Raw genomic sequence first — 23,108 nt, forward strand, 5'->3', positions numbered from 1 at the left:
AGACTGCAGTCCTAGCAGTGAGACTAGAGAGGCAGGGAAGGACAGTGAACACTGCATATACCGAAATCCATTACTATCATTGGACCCACATCAGGTGATTTGCATATAAGTTTACAAACTGATTTTCTTACATTACAGCCACAGAAAGGAATTGTTTAGGATAAAGGAATTGTCTTTTATTCCTAGTTATACATCTAAGACATAAAAACTTCATCTTGGTAACTGTTCCATAAATGTCACTTGGCACACCCATTAAAGAGGTTTACCCCTAGATGTTAACACAATAAAGATAATTTTTAACCCCTTTACAATTTTACTCAGCTTCATTGCCATTTTAGCTCCTATCACTCAGTGATGATGATTGTAAAATTCCACAGAGTGAGCAGGGACTCTCTCAGCAGACGCATTATGATTGTAGTGCTGTGTGCTGGCAATGTGGTTAGATTAAAAGGGTACAGGTTTATATACACTTTCGCTTAGCTTCTGAACATTCTACTAGTATCTGACACTTGGAAAGAGAGATGAAACAGATCGGGATGAGAGATGATTAGATTCATGAGCTGTATATTACACATGACATTCTCCCCTCTGCTATCACATCCATTACAAACTGCAGATCTGCTATATACCTCCCTTCCTCTCCCCTGGATAAAGATCTTATCTGCTTGTGACTTCACTTTCCTCACACTGTATTGTTGTTTGCCGGCAGGGAGCCAGTGTGTGTGTGAGATCATCCTGGAATGCAAGAAGAGTAATATGTATGCTTACTCTAAACTCAGAAGATTACCGGTCGTAACCAAGGGCAACCAAAATTGTGTACACTAGGACTGATAGAGACAGGTTGGAATTATATATGTTAAATGCTGCATTTTTTTAATAACATTGAATTGGAGAACGTGTTATCTTGTTATCTTGAGTATATTTGAGAATTTTGTCTTTGTCGGAATATCCCTTTAAGGTATTTCTGCACATAGCATGCTCAGCTCGGCCTGGTAATATTATACCTAGATGTGTGCTGCAGATAGAGCTATAACCAATGCCCTTTGTCACGTATCAGAACCACCCACGTTAAAACCATAACCAGGCACTGAATTAGTAGGGACCGAAAGGAAGGAAGATACATTCACATGAGGAAATATATGGTAAAACATCTTTTTACAGTTTTATTGACTAGTAACACTGAATCACAATCAATTTAATTAGGTTTCTTGAAAGGAACATGAACATATCTCTAAATCTCTAAAAAGTGATCTACATTTATGAAAGGTATTCAACAAAAACTAATTAAGAGCATAAATGCTCACAGCCTTTATGGTGGATGTCCTACAGTAACCACAACAACTACTGATTGCCTTCAAGAATCAGATGCACATAAAATTAGCTGAATTCTGTCCCTGTAAATCTGCACGGTAGCTAAATGTCTACAGAATTTACCCCAGCTATAACCCGCAGCCAGCTGGCTGCTGTTGCATATTATGCATCAATTTTTGTGTGGCAAATTTTTTGTTGTAAAGGTCACATGTCACATATTTGCTACTTATGTAAGATCTGCAGTGATAAGGTGATTCCAAAGCAGATTTTTTCTACAATATGGATATGGGATTGTCATAAATCCTACACACTACACTGCGACTGTACATTGCTGCAGAAATTGCAGCATGGAAATGCTGACTTGGCATGTTGTATGAGACGAGATTTAGATTTTAGAAGATAGCCTTTCATTTTTTTTTATAATTTTGTTTATTAATGACAAACAGCAAATCAAGATACAGGAAAGCAAGTGATTACAAATCATCTTTCGTATTCTTACATACAATGAAGGTCAGGGTCTCTGTATGTTATAACACAAGAAAAAGAAAAACATTATCAAGAACCATTGTCTTCTATATCTATGTAATTGATTTGGAAGAAAATAAAGTCTACATTCCCGCCTGATTCACTTGTCTATCTGTTTACATATGTGTCAGAACTCGTTCAGCCGGTCTGTGGATCTCGGCAGAGTACCACAGCACTCAAACTGAACTTAAAACATCGCAGAAAAGAGGGGTTAGAGGAGAAAAAGAGAAAAAGAAATAATAGGAAAAGGGTGGGGTGGGGTAGCTTAGGAGGGGGATCCTGGTCGTGGGTCTCGTCCAGAAAGATGTTTTTGTGTTCAAGATTTTATATTTATATAATTTTATAGCAGCCTTACGTATTCAGGAGACTGTTTAAACTGAATCCAGGGTTGCCACGTTTTGTAAAATTTTTCATGGGTTCCATGAACCGAGGAAGTAAGGTCTTCCATGTGCATCAGGTCATTGACCTTTGTGACCCACATTGACATTGTCGGCGGGGCAGTTTGCTTCCACAGTATAGGAATGCAGGATCTTGCAGCGATGACCAGGAAACGTAGCAAGGATCTCTTATATCCTCGTGCGGACATATCGCAATGATGGAAGAGGAGAAGGGAAGGTTCCAAATTAAATGAATTTCCACACAATGTGGAGATAACTCTCCCCAGGTCTTGCCAAAATGGCGTGAGTACGTTGCAGGACCAGAAGATGTGTAAAAAGGAACCCTGCGCCTCTCCGCACCTCCAACACATGTCTGAGACTTGCGGAAAAATAGCATGTAATCTGGTCGGGACCCTGTACCATCTTGATAGCAATTTGTAACTTGCTTCCTGATATCGTGAACTAATTGTCGCACTATGGCAAAGCTCGAAAATTCTCTCGTTTATTTCAGGGGTCAGAGATATATTTAGGTCTTCTTTCCATTGTGTGAGGAAAGTAGGGCCCGGATCATTTGGGATTTACATCAAGCATAAGTATGTTAGGGATAGGGTATGTCGCAAGCCATTTGTGTTGCTGCATAAGCATTCGAAAGTAGTCTTCTCTTTATTAAATTGCTGACAATGAGACAATGAGGTCAGGTAATGCCGCAGCTGACTGACCCTCCACACCCCAAGAGTACAGGGGTCTGTCATCCCTGACAGCTCCTGACTCGTCATCCAATTTGAGTCTTTGATGAAGTGTTCTGCCCTAAATTTGCCTGCTCCCCTCCACTTCTTAAAAATCTGGTCATCACAACCTGGAGGAAAGTCCGGGTTGCCAAGAATGGGTGTGAGAGGAGATTCCAATGGGATAAGTCTGTTTCGAACTATTCGAGATTGGCACATGGTCAAGGTGGGACCTACTGTGGGGTGTTTCTTTAAGGATACCACTTTGGAGGGTTCCAACCAAGGCAGTATCTGTAATGGTATTTGGGTGAAAGATTGCTCAAGGTGTACCCATGGCTTTTCCTTCTGGTTGCAACACCAGTCCAAAACTCTTGCCATGTGTGTTGCACTATAGTAATTCTTGATATCAGGAAGACCTATCCCTCCAGATCTTTTAGGCCTGAACAGAGTGTTTCGGCTAATTCTGGCCGGTTTCCTTGCCCAAATAAAGCTATGCTGTATGGCATTCAATGATCGGAAAAATGCAACAGGTATGTGAATGGGACTTGCTTGAAATAGGTACAGTAAACGGGGTAAAATGTTCATTTTAAAAATGGCACATTTTCCAAACCATGAGAAGAGTCCTTTGGACCATTTAGCACAATCTCTTTGAATGTTTTGAAGGACCGGGGGGAAATTCAATGCATATAATTTAGATAAGTCTGCCGGGAGGTGTATTCCAAGGTATTTAATACCAATTGTTGCCCATTTAAATCTAAAAGATGCTTGGAGCGTCTCTCTAGGTTCGGCTAGAGATATGTTTAATGCTTCCGACTTAGACCAGTTAACCCGGAAATTGGATAAGGATGAGAAGAGACGCAATTCCTGCATGAGGTTAGGTAATGAAATCTCTGGGTTACTTACAAAAAAGAGTAGATCGTCAGCATATGCCGCTATTTTTTGGGAGGAGCCTGAAGTCGGGATGCCGGAGATATCTTAAAATAGCCTTTCATTTATAATATGTTTATTTAATGTTACATTTAAAAAAAATGCAATAAATTATATTGTCCTGCTAATGTTAAAGGAAATCAACCATTAATAATAAACTAAATTAACACTTACTTATAGTCGTCTTTTCCTCGATCTCGGCGCTGGTCTTCTTTAATCTTGACAAGCCGGGATTACTGTAAAAATAAGAGTTCAGAAAGCAGCCCAGAGCGCTGGGACATGATGTCCGGAGCTCCAGGCTGTTAATTATTCACGTCCCGGTGCTCCAGGCTGCTTTTATAACTTTTTTTTTTACAGAAATCCCAGCATGTCAAGTTTAAAGAAGACCAGCTCTGGGATTCATGGTGAAAAAGACTATAGGCAAGTATGTTTAGGTTAATTTCATTTAATATTAATGGTTGATTTCCTTTAAAGGAAACCATCAAAATCTACCACGATAAACCAGGGGGAACTTACTCATAGATCCAGGCACAGTGACTGTGGTAATCTTCTTATATTTGTTATCCATGGCCCCCACCTTCTAAAATCAATATTTATAACTATACTAATGAGACTAAAAGGATCTGGGTGTGCTACCAGAGATCATCCATACTGTAACTTCACAGACTGTTACAATAAGCAGAACATGTCTCACCCAACACCCTGATCTCTCTGTCCCCTCCCTCTACCTGTGTCATCTAACAGCAGCAGGAAGTACAGGGGGAGAGAACACCTGCTCTGATCATTGTAACAGCCTGTGAAGCTACAGCACAGAGGGGCTCTGTAAACACTTACCAGAGCCCTTCAGGCTCTTTAGAATAAATATGAAAGTTGATTTTAGATGGAAGGAGGCCATGGATAACATATATATGTGCCTGGATCTATGAGGAAGTGTCCCTGGTTCATTCATGCTTCATTTTGATGGTATATGCACAATTTGTTTTGTGTTTCGTACATGTTTCTTAATTAATTAATTAACTTAATTTAAAGTTTTAATTATGCTTTATGAATAAGTGAAATGGGACAATTGCAATGATATATAGTGAGATATCTCAGAAGAAACATCTCTATATACCAGTGCATGAAGCTCTTAGTTAAAGAAAATCCTCCAGTTGACATCAGGTTAGGCTATAGCTCAGGGGTAAAACTATAGCCTGCAAAAGTTAAGGATTTTAGTTCAGAACCCCAGAAACTAAATAAATGAATAACATTAAATAATGTTATTCATAATGATCTTAGAGGAATTCAGTAAGACTGTTGCTTAAACACCAGTCTTAAAATTTCCCCTGCCAGGGATCCAGCACAATATCTACTAAGAGTTTTTTGCTATGGTCTCCAGTAAATCTGGCGGGCTGGTGCGTTCACAGCACTGACCAACAGGTCAGTTTCTATGGGCTGCACATGTCCGTGTGCAGTCGGTCTTATACATTGCCGCCCAAGAAAAATGGGCCGACTCTGACTCCACAAACATATAATAAATTATAAAAATTATGAAATTTCCTTTGAATGTCCATCCCTGTTCTAAGGATTTAGGCCTGATCTAAGGATTTATGAGAATAAGTGCAATATTCTCATACTACTCAACTTTAAGTGGTCGCATCAGTAACCAGCACCGTAGATTCACCAACAACCACAGGACAGCACAAAATGCCATTATAGAAATTATAAATAAGACCCCAGGTAACCTAATACTGCATTCAGAGCAGACAATAATAGTGTAGACCACAGAGCAGATAATAGTAGTGGAGACCCCAGAGCAGTCAACAATAATAATGGAGAGACACCCAGAGTAGTAAATAGTAATACTGGAGACCCACAGAGCAGACAATAATACTGGAGACCCCTTAGCAGATAATGATACTGTAGACCTCTAGTGCAGTAGTGGCGAACATATGGCACGGGTGCCAGAGGTGGCAATCGGAGACCTCTCTGTTAGCACCCAGGCTATAGCCCCAGCACAGAGTTCACCAGACATGACTCACAAGATTTTCCTGTAGACCAAGGCAACTAAAGAGATCCTGCTCCCAGCACTATTTAAAAGCGACACATGCTTGGCTGTTTGTGACTGCAGAAAGAGTAAGAAGGTGTGGGCAAAGGTGGGTTATCTCTGGAGGTCCTGCTTGGCACCAAGAGCCTTCCTGTACAAAGAGACCCTGGAGAATGATAGTGTGAATTTGCCCTCCTTCTTTCAACTGTATTGGTGGCCTAAGGGGGGCAAAACTTTTGGAATAACAGGGAGCAATAACTTTCTGCTTGAATCGCAATGTTGACACTTTTCGATAAAAAGTGGGTTTTGATTTTAGTTTGGGCACTCAGTCTCTAAAAGGTTTGCCATCACTGCCCTAGAGCATAACACAAATAATATTGGAGACCCACAGAGCAAACAACTGGTGACCCCATAGAAGACATTATTACTGAAGACCATAGAGCAGACAAAGATAAATATTCTCCTTTCCTGACTCCTCTTCTGCTCTTTGCACCTCACTGAAGATTCCTCTCCCTCTCTGCACCACACTGCAGCTTCTTCTGTCTTCCATATGCCTCTCTATTCTGTGTCCCTCGCATCAGGACCCGGAGCAGAACTGTGCCAGGAGCAGGAGATAAACCGGAAGCAGTACAGACTAACTAACAATCGCTTCTCAATAAATAAGAATATCAGCAAAAAAAAATTTCAGCAATTCAATTAAAAAATCATATCTCTTATAAAACTAATATAGTCACTACAAACAGAGTGAACTTTTTCAAGTGTTATGTTATTGTTGACGATTATGGCTAACAGCCAATGAAATTCCAGAATTCAGAAATCTCAGGAAATTATAATAATTACCCAAAACACCTGCAGAGGCTTCCTAAGCATTTTAAAATGTCCTCTAGTCTGGTTTAGTAGGTGACACAATCACCACAATCAGATTGCTGACAAATATCCACAAGTCATTCACACTCCACAAGGAGGGTAAGCCACAAAAGGTAATTGCTAAAGAAGCTGTCTGTTCACGTAGTGACATATCAAAGCATAATGGAAAATAGAGTGGATGAAATAAGTGTGTTAGAACAAGGTGCATAAGCAAACAGGATAACCGCAACCTTGATAGGATTGAAGTGAAGACCATCAAAAAATTGGGGGGAAATTCAAAGGGAGTGGACTGCTACAGCAAGTCTTGAGCTTCCAGTTTGCAGAAGTACATGCACAATCTGCATCTATAGCTGAACCTGAAGAAGGCTGATGGATTTACAATGTACATATTTTGCTTATTGGTAAAGTATTTGGTTACTGCTTGTTGGTAAACTTTAATGGAAAAATGACAAAAACCTTTTTTTCCCATTTTTAGTAATTTGTCAGCTAACCTTATCATAAAAAACATGTAATGAATAAAACTATCAAGTTGAAGTATCACATGTCTTAAAAAAAATCTAAGTAAAACGTGCTATGATATGTAAAGTGGTTCCAAAGACATCCAAAAGCATAACAGAACTGGATAAATATGACCCAGACAATGACCCTTGGTCGTAAAAGGGTTAAAACAATGTTTTTAAATTCCCCACAAAAGCAGAGCCAGCAGGACATCTAAGCCATTTGTATTTCAATTACCTCTTCCGGAGCCACGGACCACTGCTTCACTTGAGAGCAGGGCATTGCCATTAGATATGGTCTGGTTAGGTCTGTCTGGTGGTTTACTGCTCAAGTCTTTCTTGATGTCTTTCTTTAGTTCCTGAGGGGGAAAAAAAAAATAAAAGAAAGTATAAATCAACAAAGAATTTCTATCATGGGTCCAGAAAAGTCACATAAAACAAAGGTCATTGTGCGACTAATTGTGAGACTAATAAAGATACAGTCCATGTGCAGATTTAGTAAATTGTACGCTCCAGAATTCTATCCTTTTTCCCTTGTCTACCACCAAGCATGGCTAAGTGTGGAAATGGGCTTGGCTTGGGAAATGGATTGGCTTCTCCAGAATTTACCTATCCAAACTTACTGTAGGGCTATGCCCACACATGCCAACATTTTGATTTTACAGTAGCTTCTTCCATGGCAAAAGTTAAAGGAAACCTACCATCACCTACCATAGCAACTAATAAGGTAGAACCGATGGCAGATTCATTTAATGTATTATAATACATAAGGTAGAACTGATGGCAGATTCATTTAATGTATTATAATACATTAAATGAATCTGCCATCGGTTCTACCTTATTAGTTGCTATGGTAGGTGATGGTAGGTTTCCTTTAACTTTTGCCATGGAAAAGGCTACTGTAAAATCAAAATATTGGCATGTGTGGGCATAGCCCTACAGTTAGTTTGGATAGGTAAATTCTGGAGAAGCCAATCCATTTCCCAAGCCAAGCCCATTTCCACACTTAGCAATGCTTGGCTAAGGCTTCTTTTTTTTTAAAGTTTTTAATTAAACGGTAAGTGATCCAGAACTTTATAAAACCATAATCTCATCTGTATGCAAGTTTTCTTTACAGGCTACTGGCGGGTGGACAAGCCACGCTGTAGAGCATTAGCTATGGTTACTCCACGCTCCAGTAGCCTCTCTCGATCCCTCTAACCAAGAAGTCTTCACTTGTCTGCAAAGCCCGAGTCCTGTGCATGTGGGGTAGCTCTGATTTCCCATAGACTATCAATGCAGAGCGCGCACGCCCTTGACTGCGCTGCCTCGGCTCTGAAGCTGGAGATACTGCACATGCTCAGAACTCCGACTTCGCAGAGGAGTGTGCGCAGCATATAGATTATATTATAGTTATATAAAGCTCTGGGTTATTAACAATTCATGGAGCTATAATACATTAATGGAACCTGCCACCAGATCTACCTCATTAGGTAGATCCACAATGGTAAGTTTCCTTTAACTTTAGAAATATATAAATGAGGCTGAATACTCTGGGGGGCCATTAGGAGTGCACATCAAGGCTTCAGCTTTGTAGAAATAACAATGTCCTCTGCTATGTTTCCATCACCTTCTCTCAAACTTCCCCCTTCATCAACGTAATTCCTCTATGCAGTGAGATGTGGAGTTGGAGCCCTGAGTTACTCTGCCTAAGAACTTCAGCTTAATCTTCATTTTTATAATGAAAAGTTTTGACATGGAAGGAGCAGCTAGAAAAAACATAACACTGCAATAAGTTTAGGTCAGTTAATCGTGGTGATGAATGCCCTTTCATTTCTAGCAATGAGTGTGGAATTTCCCTTAAAGGAAACCTACCATTTTATTTCATACATTATGAACCAAACATACTTTGAGGCCTCTGTAGCTACACTGATGCAGGATCATATCTTGGTTAATCCCTGAGTTGAGTGGTTTTGCTGAAAAAACTATTATAACATTCAGGACCTTGGGAAAGCTGAGTCAGGCTGGCTGCCTGCATAATCACATTACACACAGAGCTTTTCATTAGACATGGAGGTCAGTCAAGCATGACTAATCAACCTGAGCTGGATCACTCATACACAGCAGCTGGGGGATGGTGCAGCAATTGATTATTCTGCCTTCAGGCACAACCCAGGGATTACATCATCCTGTGGTGCAGTGCATAACTAATGTGCTAGGAGAAGCGCTGAACCAGTCATAGAAGGGAGACAGCTTCATTATCATCATCACCAATGTGTGTAACATTTTTGTAAACACTATGTAAACGCAATGTCAACAGAATATTAGAATGTGTGTGAACATAGCCTTTAGATGCAAATAGAGAAATTACATCTCACCACTGACAGTATGAGAGAAGATTAGCATAACACATGCCCCCAGCTCCAGCCCCAGCTCCTCCTCTCTGACCAAACATAGATTATAATGGTCAGATCTCGGGACTAATAACCCCGCAACCATGGGGGCTAGAAGGAAAATTCAAAGTGCTTGTGAATCTGTGTAGCAACCCCTACATGCTAATCTCCATTTAAGTGAGGTAGTGAAAAGTCCTCTTTGACAGGGGTTTACGCTGGGATCGCACGCAATCTGATTTTGGCACAGCTGTGCTGGTTATCATGCAACAGAGATGGGGGGGTGGACCTGGGACTGTAGTCATGATACCCGGTGCATTCATCGTATATTTTGTGGAAGGGGATTTTTCTACAAAAGAAAACTAATATTATGTAGAACTTGAGGGTCTAAATTGCTGAAGATATAGATCTGTATGAAATAATTTTGTATAACATGCCATTTAATAATTAACAACCTGGTGATTCTGGGCCCTTCTTCTTGTTGACTGACAGGTAGAACAGGAAGGCTGTCACTTACTGAATAGAAATGCCCTCTAGGCTCCTAAACATAAAAAGGGGAAACTGGGATTTTAATCAATAAGTTAACAAGTTGTACCGAATCTTCACCCATAAAACTGTATATCAGTTACCTTAGCTCAACCTGTTGAATGACATGCTACTGGCAGATCACACTGTATCTTCAATATGACAGGTTCCCTTTAATCTAATGGTACACAAACCTCCACACACCTTTATTGCAGGATGAACAAACAGAATAGAATTCCAGTATAATAGTTTAAATTGGGTATGCTGACATGTGAAATCCAAGGGGAACTCACAAGACTTAGCTTTTACTACTGTCATGTTACGTAACAATATTGAGGAGGGGAGACAAGAGAGAGAGCCTCAGTGGGCATCAAATATGCAGGTATGTGACAATATAAATAAATTTACTAAAATTTTAGACAGAATGTAGGTGATGGTCTCATGAGTGAGATCTACCAACTCTTATTTTTTCAGTAATGTAAAGTAGTGGAGACATTGCTTTAGATTGGACATTAATATAAGAACCAAGTGTAACATAAATGGTTTAAATAATACTAGTGCCTTTAAATACAAGACATATAAGCAAGACATGATAGACTTTTTATAGATGACATGTAAATATTATATAGATTCCAAGAAAATATAAGTTCACTGCCCCCTTAATGACTATGAGCCCAAGTATGCCCAAGAGATCGGGGTTACCGAACAGGGTCCTTAGTACATCAACAAAAAATAAAGTTTAAGCAGAGCACATAGTAATGGACTCTTTGTTTTCCCATATAAAAAGAAAAAAAGTAGAAAGAGTTACCAACTGTATCTCCTCACGACAGGTTTTTCCAGGAATAACAATGAGAAAATCCCCCTTCTATCCTAAGAGTGTTTTATAAAAGGGTATTTCCTAGTATGTCTTATCTTAATGATTCCAAAAGTCATTGAATCCTCATAAAATATGGAACCAAAATAATCTATAATGTTACACTCATCCCTACTGTTTCTTATAAGGCATACGACCGCTATGGGGGCAGTGATCTGGCCACAAAATTGATGTTCAGATCACGGCCCCCATAGAGGTCTATGGCACCTGGTCATAATGCCATTTGAACTCTGTGTTTTACTGCACACTGACATGGCCATTCGGGCACTGTGCAAAATATGTTTACGTCCTAGATTTTGCCAATTTATGGCAGCGGCTGCTCATCTTTTTATGGAGCAGAGAGGGGTGAGGAGCACTCACCCCTCCCCCTGGCCGCGTGCCCGCCAGTCCACAGGAGAGTAGAGAGCCCACTTGTGTGCATGAGGCCTTAGTGATATGAATTTCACCAAATGTGTCCACATGAGAATATTCACACCCAGCAAATGTGTTGCTGGCAATGCCAGAAATGTACATGGTTTCCAAAGTCTGGATCTGATTTTCAGTAAGAAAAATTTCTGCTACAAATCATGTTTATGTGAATTCATATAATTTTTTATTCCACGCATTATTTTTGTGGTATATAAAATGTTAATGAAGTGTGAACTTTCACATTGGCACTTTTCCCATTGTTGTGTGTCCTGGCAAAACTCCCATCTCATATTTTAAAGAAATGCTTAACATTGGCATCTGTCACCTATAAGGAATCATAAGTGAATGGAATACCATAATATTCTGCAGATACTCTTGCGCAGAGGCCAAAATAGCAGTCCTGTTACCTGCATCAATGTAATACCTGTCAGGCTCAGGCTCCAGGGGTAGTGGAGCCACTGGACCACCACGGACGATGAATCTAAATGGTGCCCGGTTTTCACCAGAGCCCACCGCAAAGTGGGTTGGACTGTGACGTGGCACTACCAGATCGTTCCACGGGTGCGACTTTGTCCGCAATGGCAGCCGAAGCGGGGTACAGTGACTTTGAGCAGAATCTTAGTCGAGGGCAGGCAGGAGGTCAGGACAGGCAGCGCGGAATCTGAGTCGGGGACGTAGCAATAGGTCAAGGCAGGCAGCAGAGGAGTGTAGTCAGGAATGGAACCAGGGTCATAACGGGAAATCATAATAACAGTGCAGGGCATGAGACAAAGTTTTCTCTAAGGCAAAAGGCACGAAGATCCAGCTGGCCCTTTAAATTATCTGACGCCGGCGCGTGCCCTAGGTGATGGGCACGCTCGCGCACGGCAGTAGGATCGAGAAGGGAGGCGGGTGCCGCGCTTGCGGATACAAGGGGACACGGGGGAGCCTGTGACCCGGGATACGGGTTGCGGGAGTACCAGTGACAATACGGCATATTTTGAAAAAAAATGGCATGGGTTGGGGGTTGTGGGGTCACAGCGTGAAAGTAATCATACAAAATGGGAGAAATTCAGTGACATTCTAACATGCCACTGTAGTGAGAAAGAACCTCACCAAGGTAGTGCGCCCGATGTCCACCAGGTGTCGCTGCTGCGCTGAAGTCCATCCGAGTTCGCTGGAGTTCACGATCCGTTGCTGGGTACAGGTAAGTGGGTGTCAAGCGGCCCTTTTTTTAAAAAAAAATATGTCAGTTTTTCCGAAACTGAAAAACGGAAAACCTCGATTCGGGCCCTTAGTAAATGACCCATAATGTAGCAGTTGGACAGAAATGTCCCACTGGATGGATATAGAAATAATATAGAGTTTGCAGCATCAGAATGTCTTTTTTGATAGATAAACCCAGCAAAAGAAAAGTGAAGATATCAGGTGATACCTTTCTGATGATGAGCTTTCGAGAATACTAGTTCTCTTTGTCAGACATGATGCTATTCATGACAAAACTAAGTATACAGCAAAAAACCTTCATGGTCTCCATGTAAGCAGGAGATGATAGAAGACATACTGAGATTCACTAATGATCCATTAAACTACTTTAGAAAGACTTAAGAGAGTCTATTACTTGGCATTCCCCGACAAAATAGAACAACAAATGAGATATAGAAATAATGACCCTCAAGAACCCTCAATTAATCCAAACAGTTTTATAGTGGAGAGCATAGGGCAGACTCGTAGGCAGCGTGGTCGGGTTCCCACGAGATAACATTTTTATGTAACTTGACATTTCTAGTTTATTTTTTTATAATAATAATTATAATTCATGTGATTATAGAAGGATTTATAATTCTACTGTAAAGCCTATATTCATGTTGTACCCATTCACCTAATTTGTTCACTCTCCTAAGACGGTAAGATCTTGTCTAAAATAAGTGCATGGGTTGGACCTTTCACTTTGATTACCAACTTGAACTCTTTGCATTGTTCCATAGTTTTTGAATAATTTTACTTGTGTTCCCAGACTACACCTTTCAGCCCCTTCACGCATCCAAGCATAATAGTAGGTCCGTGTGGGAAGGTACTTAGACGTCCTACTACGTGCTGTTTCTGGCACCAGCTCACAAGCAGAACCAGTGCCGAAAGTAGCAGATGTCTCCAATCAAGGGTGTTAACCCTTACACACTGCAGTCAAGCATGACCACAGCGTTCAAGGGCCTTCCCCCTAGGGCAGTGATGGGCAACCTTTTGAGCTTGGTGTGTCAAAATTCGCCAAAAAAACGAGCGTAACTCGGGTGGTGTGTCACCTTGACAAAAAAACATAATTTTGTGACATTTATAGTTTAAATAACAGATATGTATACTATTTAACTTCTAGGGTACTTTAACCGTAGGTTGTCTGATTGATCCTACCATGTACTACCATAATACAGTATGGCAGTATATGGGGATTTTCCCAATCATCTATTACTACCGTATGTGCAAATCGCAGATTGTAATAGATCGGTTACAATCAGACAGGTGTGGAAATGCTTAGTAACCTGTGAACTTTCTGTCATGAAAGTTCACAGGTTATAGCGAGGGAGCAGGCACCACTGTCTGCATCTCCCTCATGCCCTCTTGGCATGGAGAAGGTGTGAGGAGCAAAATAATCGCAATGTCTGGCGATTTGCAAGGCGTTGCGATTATTTCAGGGCTTGTACATGACTAAACTGACACACAAGCCCTGATGACTGTCTTCTATCATACAGTGCACTGACCTTACTTACTATATGATGAGAGTTGTTGTCCTCCCTTGCCCCTGCTGTGGAGATGGTCAGTGTAGAGGTGGCAGCTGCTGGGACATCACAGAAGGCAGCAGCGATGTGACCTCTGACTGTGCTGCCTCCCTCCGCCCACCACAACTATCAGGAGCTGCAGAGGAGCCTCCTGGGTGTATGGCCGGGTCACCTCTCCTGCTGCGCCCCATGCTGATACCTGTGCTGACATGAGACACTAGGCACAGCTCACACATGGGGAGGGGCCGGCCCGGGGGAGGAGGAGGGGGGGGGAGTGCTGGAAGCTCAGTGCAATCTCTCAGCCTCCCGGCTACTGCACCTGGTCATGTAGGATGAAACCTAACTCTCAGGCAGCCGTGTGTCAGTGAAAATGGCTACGCGTGTCAGCACTGACACGCGTGTCATAGGTTAGCCATCACTGCCCTAGGGATTAGTCCCACCCCTTGCCGCTTACTTGGAGATCTGATCAGGTTCAGGGCAGCCCCAAGGTCTGGCCCCAAGGGTGCACGATTAGCCCAGCAGTCATATCCCTTCCAGGTCTGACTGTAAACTGTCTGCGAATGCTCTGCATGCCAGATAGTTTACGTCATAATGCAGTGAATTGTCTTGAACTTAAACCAGTGATCAGAGCATCGACGGTTCAAGTCCAAGTTTGTATAAAGTAAAAAAAAGTAAAAATAAATAAGTTTTAATAAAGCATAAAAAATAGAAATACACCAAAAAATATATATATTTGGTAACAATCTGTATAATAAAACTGAATGGCTATGTATCCGCATGGGGAACATCAAAAAAAAAAAACCCTGCAAACGTTCCGAAAAAGATACTGGGGGTCATTTACTAAGGGCCCGATTCGCGTTTTCCCGACATGTTACCCGAATATTTCCGATTTGCGCCGATTGTACCTGAATTGCCCCGGGATTTTGGCGCACGCGATCGGATTGTGGTGCATCGGCGCTGGCATGCACGCGACGGAAATCGGGGGGCGTGGCCAAACGAAAACCCAACGTATTCGGAAAAACCGCCGCATTTAATAACCAAAAATGTGTCGCTTGGGAAGCGCTTACCTTCACCTGGTCCATCTCGGTGTATTCCGGTGCGTTCAGATGATTTTCAGCGCAGCAGCGCCACCTGCTGGATGGCGGAGGAACTACCTTCATAAATCCCGTCCGGACCCGAATCCTGTTCAGAGAACGCGCCGCTGGATCGCGAATGGGCCGGGTAACTAAATCTGCCCCAATATTTTATTAATACACTTAAAAAATGCTCTAAAAAAAGTGACCGCAAATGTTATGGACCCCAAAATAAGACTAATAAGGCTAAAAATAACAAGTCTCCTCGCAAAACAATAAACCCTTAACCAGATTTGTAAGCTGAAAAATGAAAAGAAGGTGATGCTAAAATTAACAAGATTTTCTCCAAGTTAGCTTTTAATCAGTAAAATTGGGGAAAAATAAAAAAGCCATTTAAATTAAGTATTTCCGAAATCATGGAGACCCATAGAATAAACATAACACACTATTTTTATGATATAGTAAAAATGCAGAAGGCAAAAGAATATTTTTTTCCCTACCAACAAATTTCATTAATTACCGGTAGATGCCTCAAAATGATGTCAGAAGAGTGCATCTCATGTGGCAATAACTGAAGCCCCTATATGTCCACATTAAAAAGAAAAAAAGAATATATAGCCTTTACAATGTGACAATGTAAATCTGCTCTGGATGGCACCTCCTACCATTCTATGCCCGGCCGTGCGCCCATAAAGCAGTTTACCACGACCTGTGGGGTACCAGTACAATTGGGAGAAATTGGGTATCAAACTGTGGAGCTTTTTGTCAATTAATTCACTGTGAATGTTTAATTTTCTGCCCAAAATGAACGTATTGTGCAAAAAAATTACAACTTCTACAACACCTCCATTTTGTTTTAACCCGTATAAAACACTTAAAACAAACTTCTTAAATGTGTTTTTTTATACGTTGAGGATTGTAGTAGAATTGTAGAAAGTTCTAAATACCGTATTTTTCGGACTAAAAGGCGCACCGGATTATAAGGCGCAACATCTATAAATGCCTGCTAAAGTGTCTAGGTTCATATATAAGGTGCACCGGATTATAAGGCGCACCGGATTACAAGGATGAATTACCAGCAGGTGTCAGACCTGTGCACAGTTCAAGGCAGCTGTTGTAAGTAAGGTTCATATATAAGGCGCACTGGACTATAAGGCGCACCTTTGATTTCTGATAAAATCGAAGGATTTTTTGTGCGCCTTATAGTCCGAAGAATACGGTCCAGGTTTTGTTGATTTTCCAAAAAATGTGAAAAATGGCACATAAAGTCTCATAACTAAATAATAGAAAAATGAGTGGATCCTTTGAAAACACACCCACATAAAGCAGACATTTGGGAGTTAAGAATTAATTTGGATGAAATCACTATCTGCTTCAAAAGTAGAGAATTTAGAACGTTGAAAATGGAGAATCTTACAATCGAAACATAAAAGATATCATCCATATTTTTAAACTAATTTGAAGTACAATGTGTCACTAGAAAACTATCTCAAAACCCCCTGGATATGTTAAAGTTTTCTAAAGCTATAACACAAGGCATATAGCGACACAAGGCAGATTTGAAATATGTAGCTGTGTCCTAAAGGGGTTAATTAATAATGGTGACTTACTTGATCACCGCTACCACACAATCTATGCCTTATGGGACACAAAATATTATATACCGGTAAGCAGTTTTTTTAAAGAAATTTGCACCCTCCATTCCCATGCCTTTGGTTTTGCAACCGAACTGCACTCAAGCTCTCTACTGTGAAGTGGGCAGCTGAGGGTTGGAGAAAACATTCCCAAACAGCCCCAAAAATCTACACACTAAAAGGAAGCTTGATCCGCTGTTTAGTGGCCGTGCCAGTGAACGCTCATCTGTTCAATTAAATAGGTTTCCACTCCATTCTCTGTATAGGTTCTGTTGCCTGAAAGCATTTGGAACATCTAATTGGTGCAGGGTCCTAGTAAAGATTGGTCATAGGTATTGAAAATGAGCAGAAAACTGGTTCATCAAAATTATAGTTAAGGTTGGTAATATCTATGTACACAAAATTATTTTCATTGGTTATATTTTGTATTGGCCTTTAGCCTCAATAACATTGTATGATACTGTTATCAGGGACGTGATATGATAACCCTGAATACTGACTATACTGTGCTGCAGAAATAGAAATAAACTGATTTTACTACCACATCTAGTCCAAATATTTCAGGTGACTTTATGAACAGATTATCAACAAGCAAGAAAAGGATCACACGGAGAGAAGTAATTATATCTGTATAGTTCCTGTACCTCTCCGTCCACAACAAACCCTAGATTTTTGCTACAAATCTCTTCAGATCTATAAAAATGCACTTCCATTCAAACGCACAATGTAATCCCATTCACCAAGGGCCTCAGATTGTAATAAAAGAATAGCTTAGTTTTTTAGAAAATGTCAGCTCTGCCACAACAAACTTTTCACCGTTCATTTATTATGTTCCAAAAAGCAGGACTATTTAAGACCATTAATTAAATCACGGTGGCTGAGTGGGTAGCACTTCTGCCTTGCAGCGCTGGGGTCCTGGGTTCGAATCCAACCCAGGTCAACATCTGCAAAGAGTTTGTATGTTCTCTCCGTGTTTGCGTGGGTTTCCTCCGGGTCCTCCGGTTTCCTCCCACATTCCAAAACATACTGGTAGGTTGATTAGATTGTGAGCCCCATGGGTACAGGGACCAATTTGAAATGCTTTGTGCAGCGCTGCGTAATCTGTGTGCGCTATATAAAAAAAGAATTATTATTATTATTAATCAGAAAAATATGGTGTTAATATAAATTATAGAATGATAGGTCAACTTAAAAGAGATCTACCTCCAAAATAAAGGATTGTAAACCAAGCACGCAGACATACTGGTGTGTGCACCTTCTGGTAGTATCCGCTCTTCTTGTAGCTTCTTATTTCCTTGTTTTTAAAAAATAAAGTTTTTTATGCAAATGAACTTGAGGGGCAGCAGGCTCCATTGACATCTATGGAGCCCAGAGTCCCTCAGGTTCATTTGCATAACTTTTAAAACCTTTTTTTTTATAAAAACAAGGTCTTAAGAAACTAAAAGAAGAACAGAACCTGACATGGAGAACACACACCATCATGTAAATGTACTTAGTTTACAATCCTTCATCCTGGTGGTAGATCTCCTTTAAGTAATGAGTTATTTATATGATAAAACCAATTGAAACATATATAAAGAACTAAGGAAGTTCAGATAATGGAGAGGCGGTACTGGTTGAGTGTAGAATAGATCCCCAACTGGCACAGAACAACCCTACCAAAAACACTACCAAAGTTCATATAAACATAGCCTGAAAATGATTTTTCTTTTTCTAAATGACCATACATTGTACTTGGCCGATTTATGTTAAAGGAAATCTACTTTTAAAATCAAGCATAATAAACCAGGGGCACTTACTCATAGAAACAGGCATGACTATGGTACCAGAGCCCCTCCATGCTGAAGCTTCACATGCTACAGCACTGTACACTGTGCAGGAGCACTTCCCCTCCCTCTATTTTAGAAGGAAGAAGGCCATGGATGATAATTATAATAAGATTACCAGTCACTGTGTCTGGATCTATGAGTAAGTGGTTTATTATGAGTTTTGATGGTAGATTTACTGAAGACTGAATATAGAAAGTTATTGTAACCATTGCTTACATTGTTAGCAGTTAATGGCAATTGTACATAAAATAGTTGAAAACAATTTATTGATAAAGTATTGTAGACTAAAAGTGAGTAATATTTTGGTTGGTTGGCATTAGAGCATCTCGTATATGGCGGCTGCACCCTGTAGAGGCATATCCTTAGCACATTTTAAGCAACAATGCTTTTTTTTATAGACAATGATTCTTTCACTGTAATATAATCACAGTAATTAACGAGGATTTTCCATGAAGAACACCTATTGAGCAACAATCACTGAGCTCCATAAATTACACCGCCCTTCTAATGAATATTTTATTACAGAAGGATCTGCTCCCTTGAAATTCAGTATTCTAAAAGCGAGACGCTTTTAACTGAAACCAAAATAAAGCAAAACAAATGAGAACTATTTTTCTCCTCAAAACAGAGGCGTCAGGATAACAACACTAATAACTTTGAGCAGGACAAGTGATAGGTTGTGTCAGGTCACACTAAAGTAAAAAGTCTATTACGCTGCACACACACTGGGAATGCGCTTCAGCTGATTTACAATAAATTGGATAAATACCAGATACATTTTCACACTACACTTTGCCCTTTTACACACTAGGGCTTCGTGCTCTTGACCGTGTGCTTCACCAGGCCCGATTCCAGGAGAAGCACCGAGCCTGGCGGAGAAGGGGTGTTGAGCGCTCCTCACCCCTCTCCTCTCAATTGACAGCTGTGCGGCCACACCAACAAATACGTTCATAAATATGACTCTCTCTATATTTTGTGGTGCGACCCGATGTGATGCTCACCACATCGTCACTGTGTGTCACAAAAATACAGTCAACGCCCCCCAATACAGTTGTGTGCGTTGAGCCTAAGGCTGCACACACAGGCGCAGACAGCATGACATCCTTATGTGATCTGATTTTATGGATCCACAAAAAAAAAAAACATCGGCTAGAAAATCACTAACTTGTCCCAACCTCTAGGGCAGTGATGGTGGACCTTTTAGGGACCGAGTGCCGAAACACGCAAAAGCCACATATTTTCCCAGGGGGCCAAATGCCAATTTAAAGTAACAGGTTTCAAACATATTGGCACTCTGAGGACACCAATACAGGAGAAAGAAGGTGAAATTTGTATTATTATTGTAGTTTTCCTCTAAAGTCCTCTTAACTGGATGAATCACAGGTCCAGAGAAGGGGCTACAATGATAATCAAGCTCTGTCCGCACCTCCTTGATTCAGGTCTTGAGTCCTGAATGGAGACCTTTGTGCTGGGTGATGGCCTGGGTGCCCAAAGATATGGCTCCGAGTGCCACCACTGCTCTAGGGGGTCACATGATTATGATACCTAGCAAGCAATCTGGGCCACATGTGGATGACAACTGTGTGTCATCCGTGTACCACATGTTGTCTTTATGCTCCCATAGATTTCTATGGAAAAGCCTAAGCAGCAAACACAGAGAGAAATAGGACTTTCTCTGAATGTGGCAGTGTGCCATATGTGTGCCATACTGTTTCAACGTAAAAACTGTAATAAACTTAATGTGTTCTATATTGTCTGCGAGTTGGCTTTCCGATCAAATAAGTCTTCCAAATTCAGGTTAAAGGGACTGTTAGACAATGTTCACATGCATCCACCAGGATGCTTAACAATAACTAAAATCTCTAAGGTTGTAGCATTTACAAATATATTGGGCTTATGAAAAATGAGATGAAGTGCATCTATGGTTACCTCTAGACAACAATTGAAAACATGAAAATCAATAAAAAAATCTCATTGGTCCACAGTCTACCAAAGAAAAAGACAATTATAAGGGAGCTAGAAGGTTTCATTTAGTTCTGTGTACACAACTATGTGTGCGATAGCAGCAAAGATTGTGCTGACATTATAGAAGATTAATCCTAACTACAGTAATCCAATTTGGATACATAGTGTGTGGTATAGCCTATGGCAGTGATGGTGAACCTTTTAGGGACTGAGTGCCAAAACTACAAACAAAAGCCAAATGCCATTTTAAAGTAACTAAGGTAACTCACTGGTTTCAAACGTATAGGCATACTGAGGATACCACTACAGTAGAAAGGAGAAATTTAGATTATTGTTGTTTCCCTCTAAGGTCCCTTAACAGGTCCAAGTCCAGAGAAGGGTCTACAATGATAATCCAGCTATGTCAGCACCTCCTCGCTCCTCCTGCACTTCTAGTCACTTCAAAATAGTGCTGAAAGTGGCACATCCTGGGCTGCCTGTGACTGCAGGAGAAGGTATTGAGTCCTGAATGGTGATCTTTGTGCTGGGTGATGCGTGCCTGCAGAGAGGGCTCTGAGTGCTACCTCTGGCACCCGTGCAATAGTTTCGCCACCACTGGCCTATGGCATTAACCTGGTATATTATGGCATTAGTATACCCAGACATACATCTGTTAGGGTACTGCAGTGGGTTTTACCAAGATGCTGATTTGTACTGAATATTTATCATTTCAACACACAAGGAGGTCGCCTTCGCTTAGAAAAAAAAATGTCCGCTTCCCTCGGAAATGGTATGATACCTGTTGATGGGATATGTCTAGTATAGGAGCTCAGCTCCATTGATACTCCACTGTACTGTCAATTGGGTTGGGTTGCAACACCCACACAATCTATGAAAAGGAGCATCACTGTCTTGGAGGAAAGCAGACATTCCGGATGTAAACAGTACATACAGGATGCAATGAGAAGCTTACAAACATTCACAAAAATCTAAAGCTGGCCCAAATATATTAAACAGTTAGTCAAATGGGTTTTGTTCTCATCTTGTATCCATCCACAAGATAGGGAATATTGTTGGGGGTCTAAATGCTGAGACCCCTAGTGACCATGATAACAGAGCAGTGGTGTGCATGATGAGAAACTGCTTCACCCATGTGGGTCCATAGCCCCTTTAGCAAGCCTGAGACTGCTTGAACGTTTTAGGACTGCTAAACGTTTTAGGACAGCAGTAGAGGGAAAAACCATTTGAAATCTTTCCCCTAAGTGCTAACAGAGTATCCACACTGGTAGAAGTTATGTGACTTTACAATATCAATAAATGTGTAATGGCCAATGACCAGACAGTATAGCTAATACTCTATTACTTTTATTGCAGGACCGACTTCACCATTCCCTTTTAACTTCAGATGTCCCATTCTATGATGTATTGGACTAAAGCAAAAGCACAATGACAATTAAAATACTAATAATACACAATATTAGGGTACATTCACCATAAGCCAGGTGAGCGTGGGAGAGGAGAGGGGATGAACGCTGCCCACCCCTCCACTCTCCATAGAAAACAGCTCTGCAAGGCGGCAAACACAGGAAAAGATAGAGCACGCTCTATTTTTTCCCTGTGTATGGTACGGTGCTACGTGTATGTGGCACTGTAACACCGGAGGGTCGCCATGGCTGTCAATGGAGGCGTATATCCGGTCTCAAACTTGCGCCCAGATATACGTTCCCACAACAGTCGTGTCAATGCGGCCCAAGTATATGAGGCTTATATTATTATAGCACCTCTCAATAAGGCACAATTGGGCCCCCATCAGTCAGAGCAAAGCAATCCCTTATGCCCTTTAACTGCTACTAGAGTTGTATGAAGCAGTTCTTGCAAAGGTGTGAAAAGGATGCAAGCAGATTGATCATCACTAGACCCAAAACAAAGCCTAATGACAAAATGTGCTGATGAAAGAGAAAAAATCATGAGGAAGTATATAAAAAGCCAAAAGGGAAATTAAAGATGTGATTTCTGATTACAGCTCTTTGATCTCCAGGTGATGGAAGATTTACAGTTTATGGTTTCCTGTTTCTAATGAATAGAAGACGTGAAACGGAAAGCCGAGTAACATCCACTTTATTGGTACAAAGGGGGAATTCATTAAGACTGGCGTTTTACAATTTCCTAACCTCCCCCCTACCAGGCTATGTACTAAGAGTCTCCAGCCAAGTTCTACCTGCTTAGACCAGGTCTGATCTGGCAGAGTTTTTGCGGAAACTATAGTAAACCCAGCAGGCCGGGTGTTCATGCCCATGCCCGCCCAAACATGCCCAACGTGTCATCCGGGTTAGAGAAGCCAGAAAACTGTCAGCAGAGATTGTGCCTTCTCTGCCAGGTTTGTGAATGTCATAATGAATCTCTGTCAAAGAGTAGCTTTTTGTATTGGATTAGCTCCTGCTTCGACT

General features: G+C 41.0%; 1 protein-coding gene across 2 annotated transcripts in view; it reads right to left on the minus strand.

Annotated features, from left to right (window-relative positions):
• SH3KBP1 (SH3 domain containing kinase binding protein 1) overlaps positions 1–23,108 on the minus strand; it is a 195,458-nt gene that overhangs the window by 117,286 nt on the left and 55,064 nt on the right. For both annotated transcript variants that reach the window (XM_072137957.1, XM_072137958.1), the window contains exon 3: positions 7,494–7,614. In XM_072137957.1, coding sequence (XP_071994058.1) covers positions 7,494–7,614 — 121 coding nt within the window. The remainder of the gene's footprint in view (positions 1–7,493; positions 7,615–23,108) is intronic.

Source organism: Engystomops pustulosus, chromosome 2 (genome assembly GCF_040894005.1).
Source record: "Engystomops pustulosus chromosome 2, aEngPut4.maternal, whole genome shotgun sequence".
NCBI classification, from domain to species: domain Eukaryota; kingdom Metazoa; phylum Chordata; class Amphibia; order Anura; family Leptodactylidae; genus Engystomops; species Engystomops pustulosus.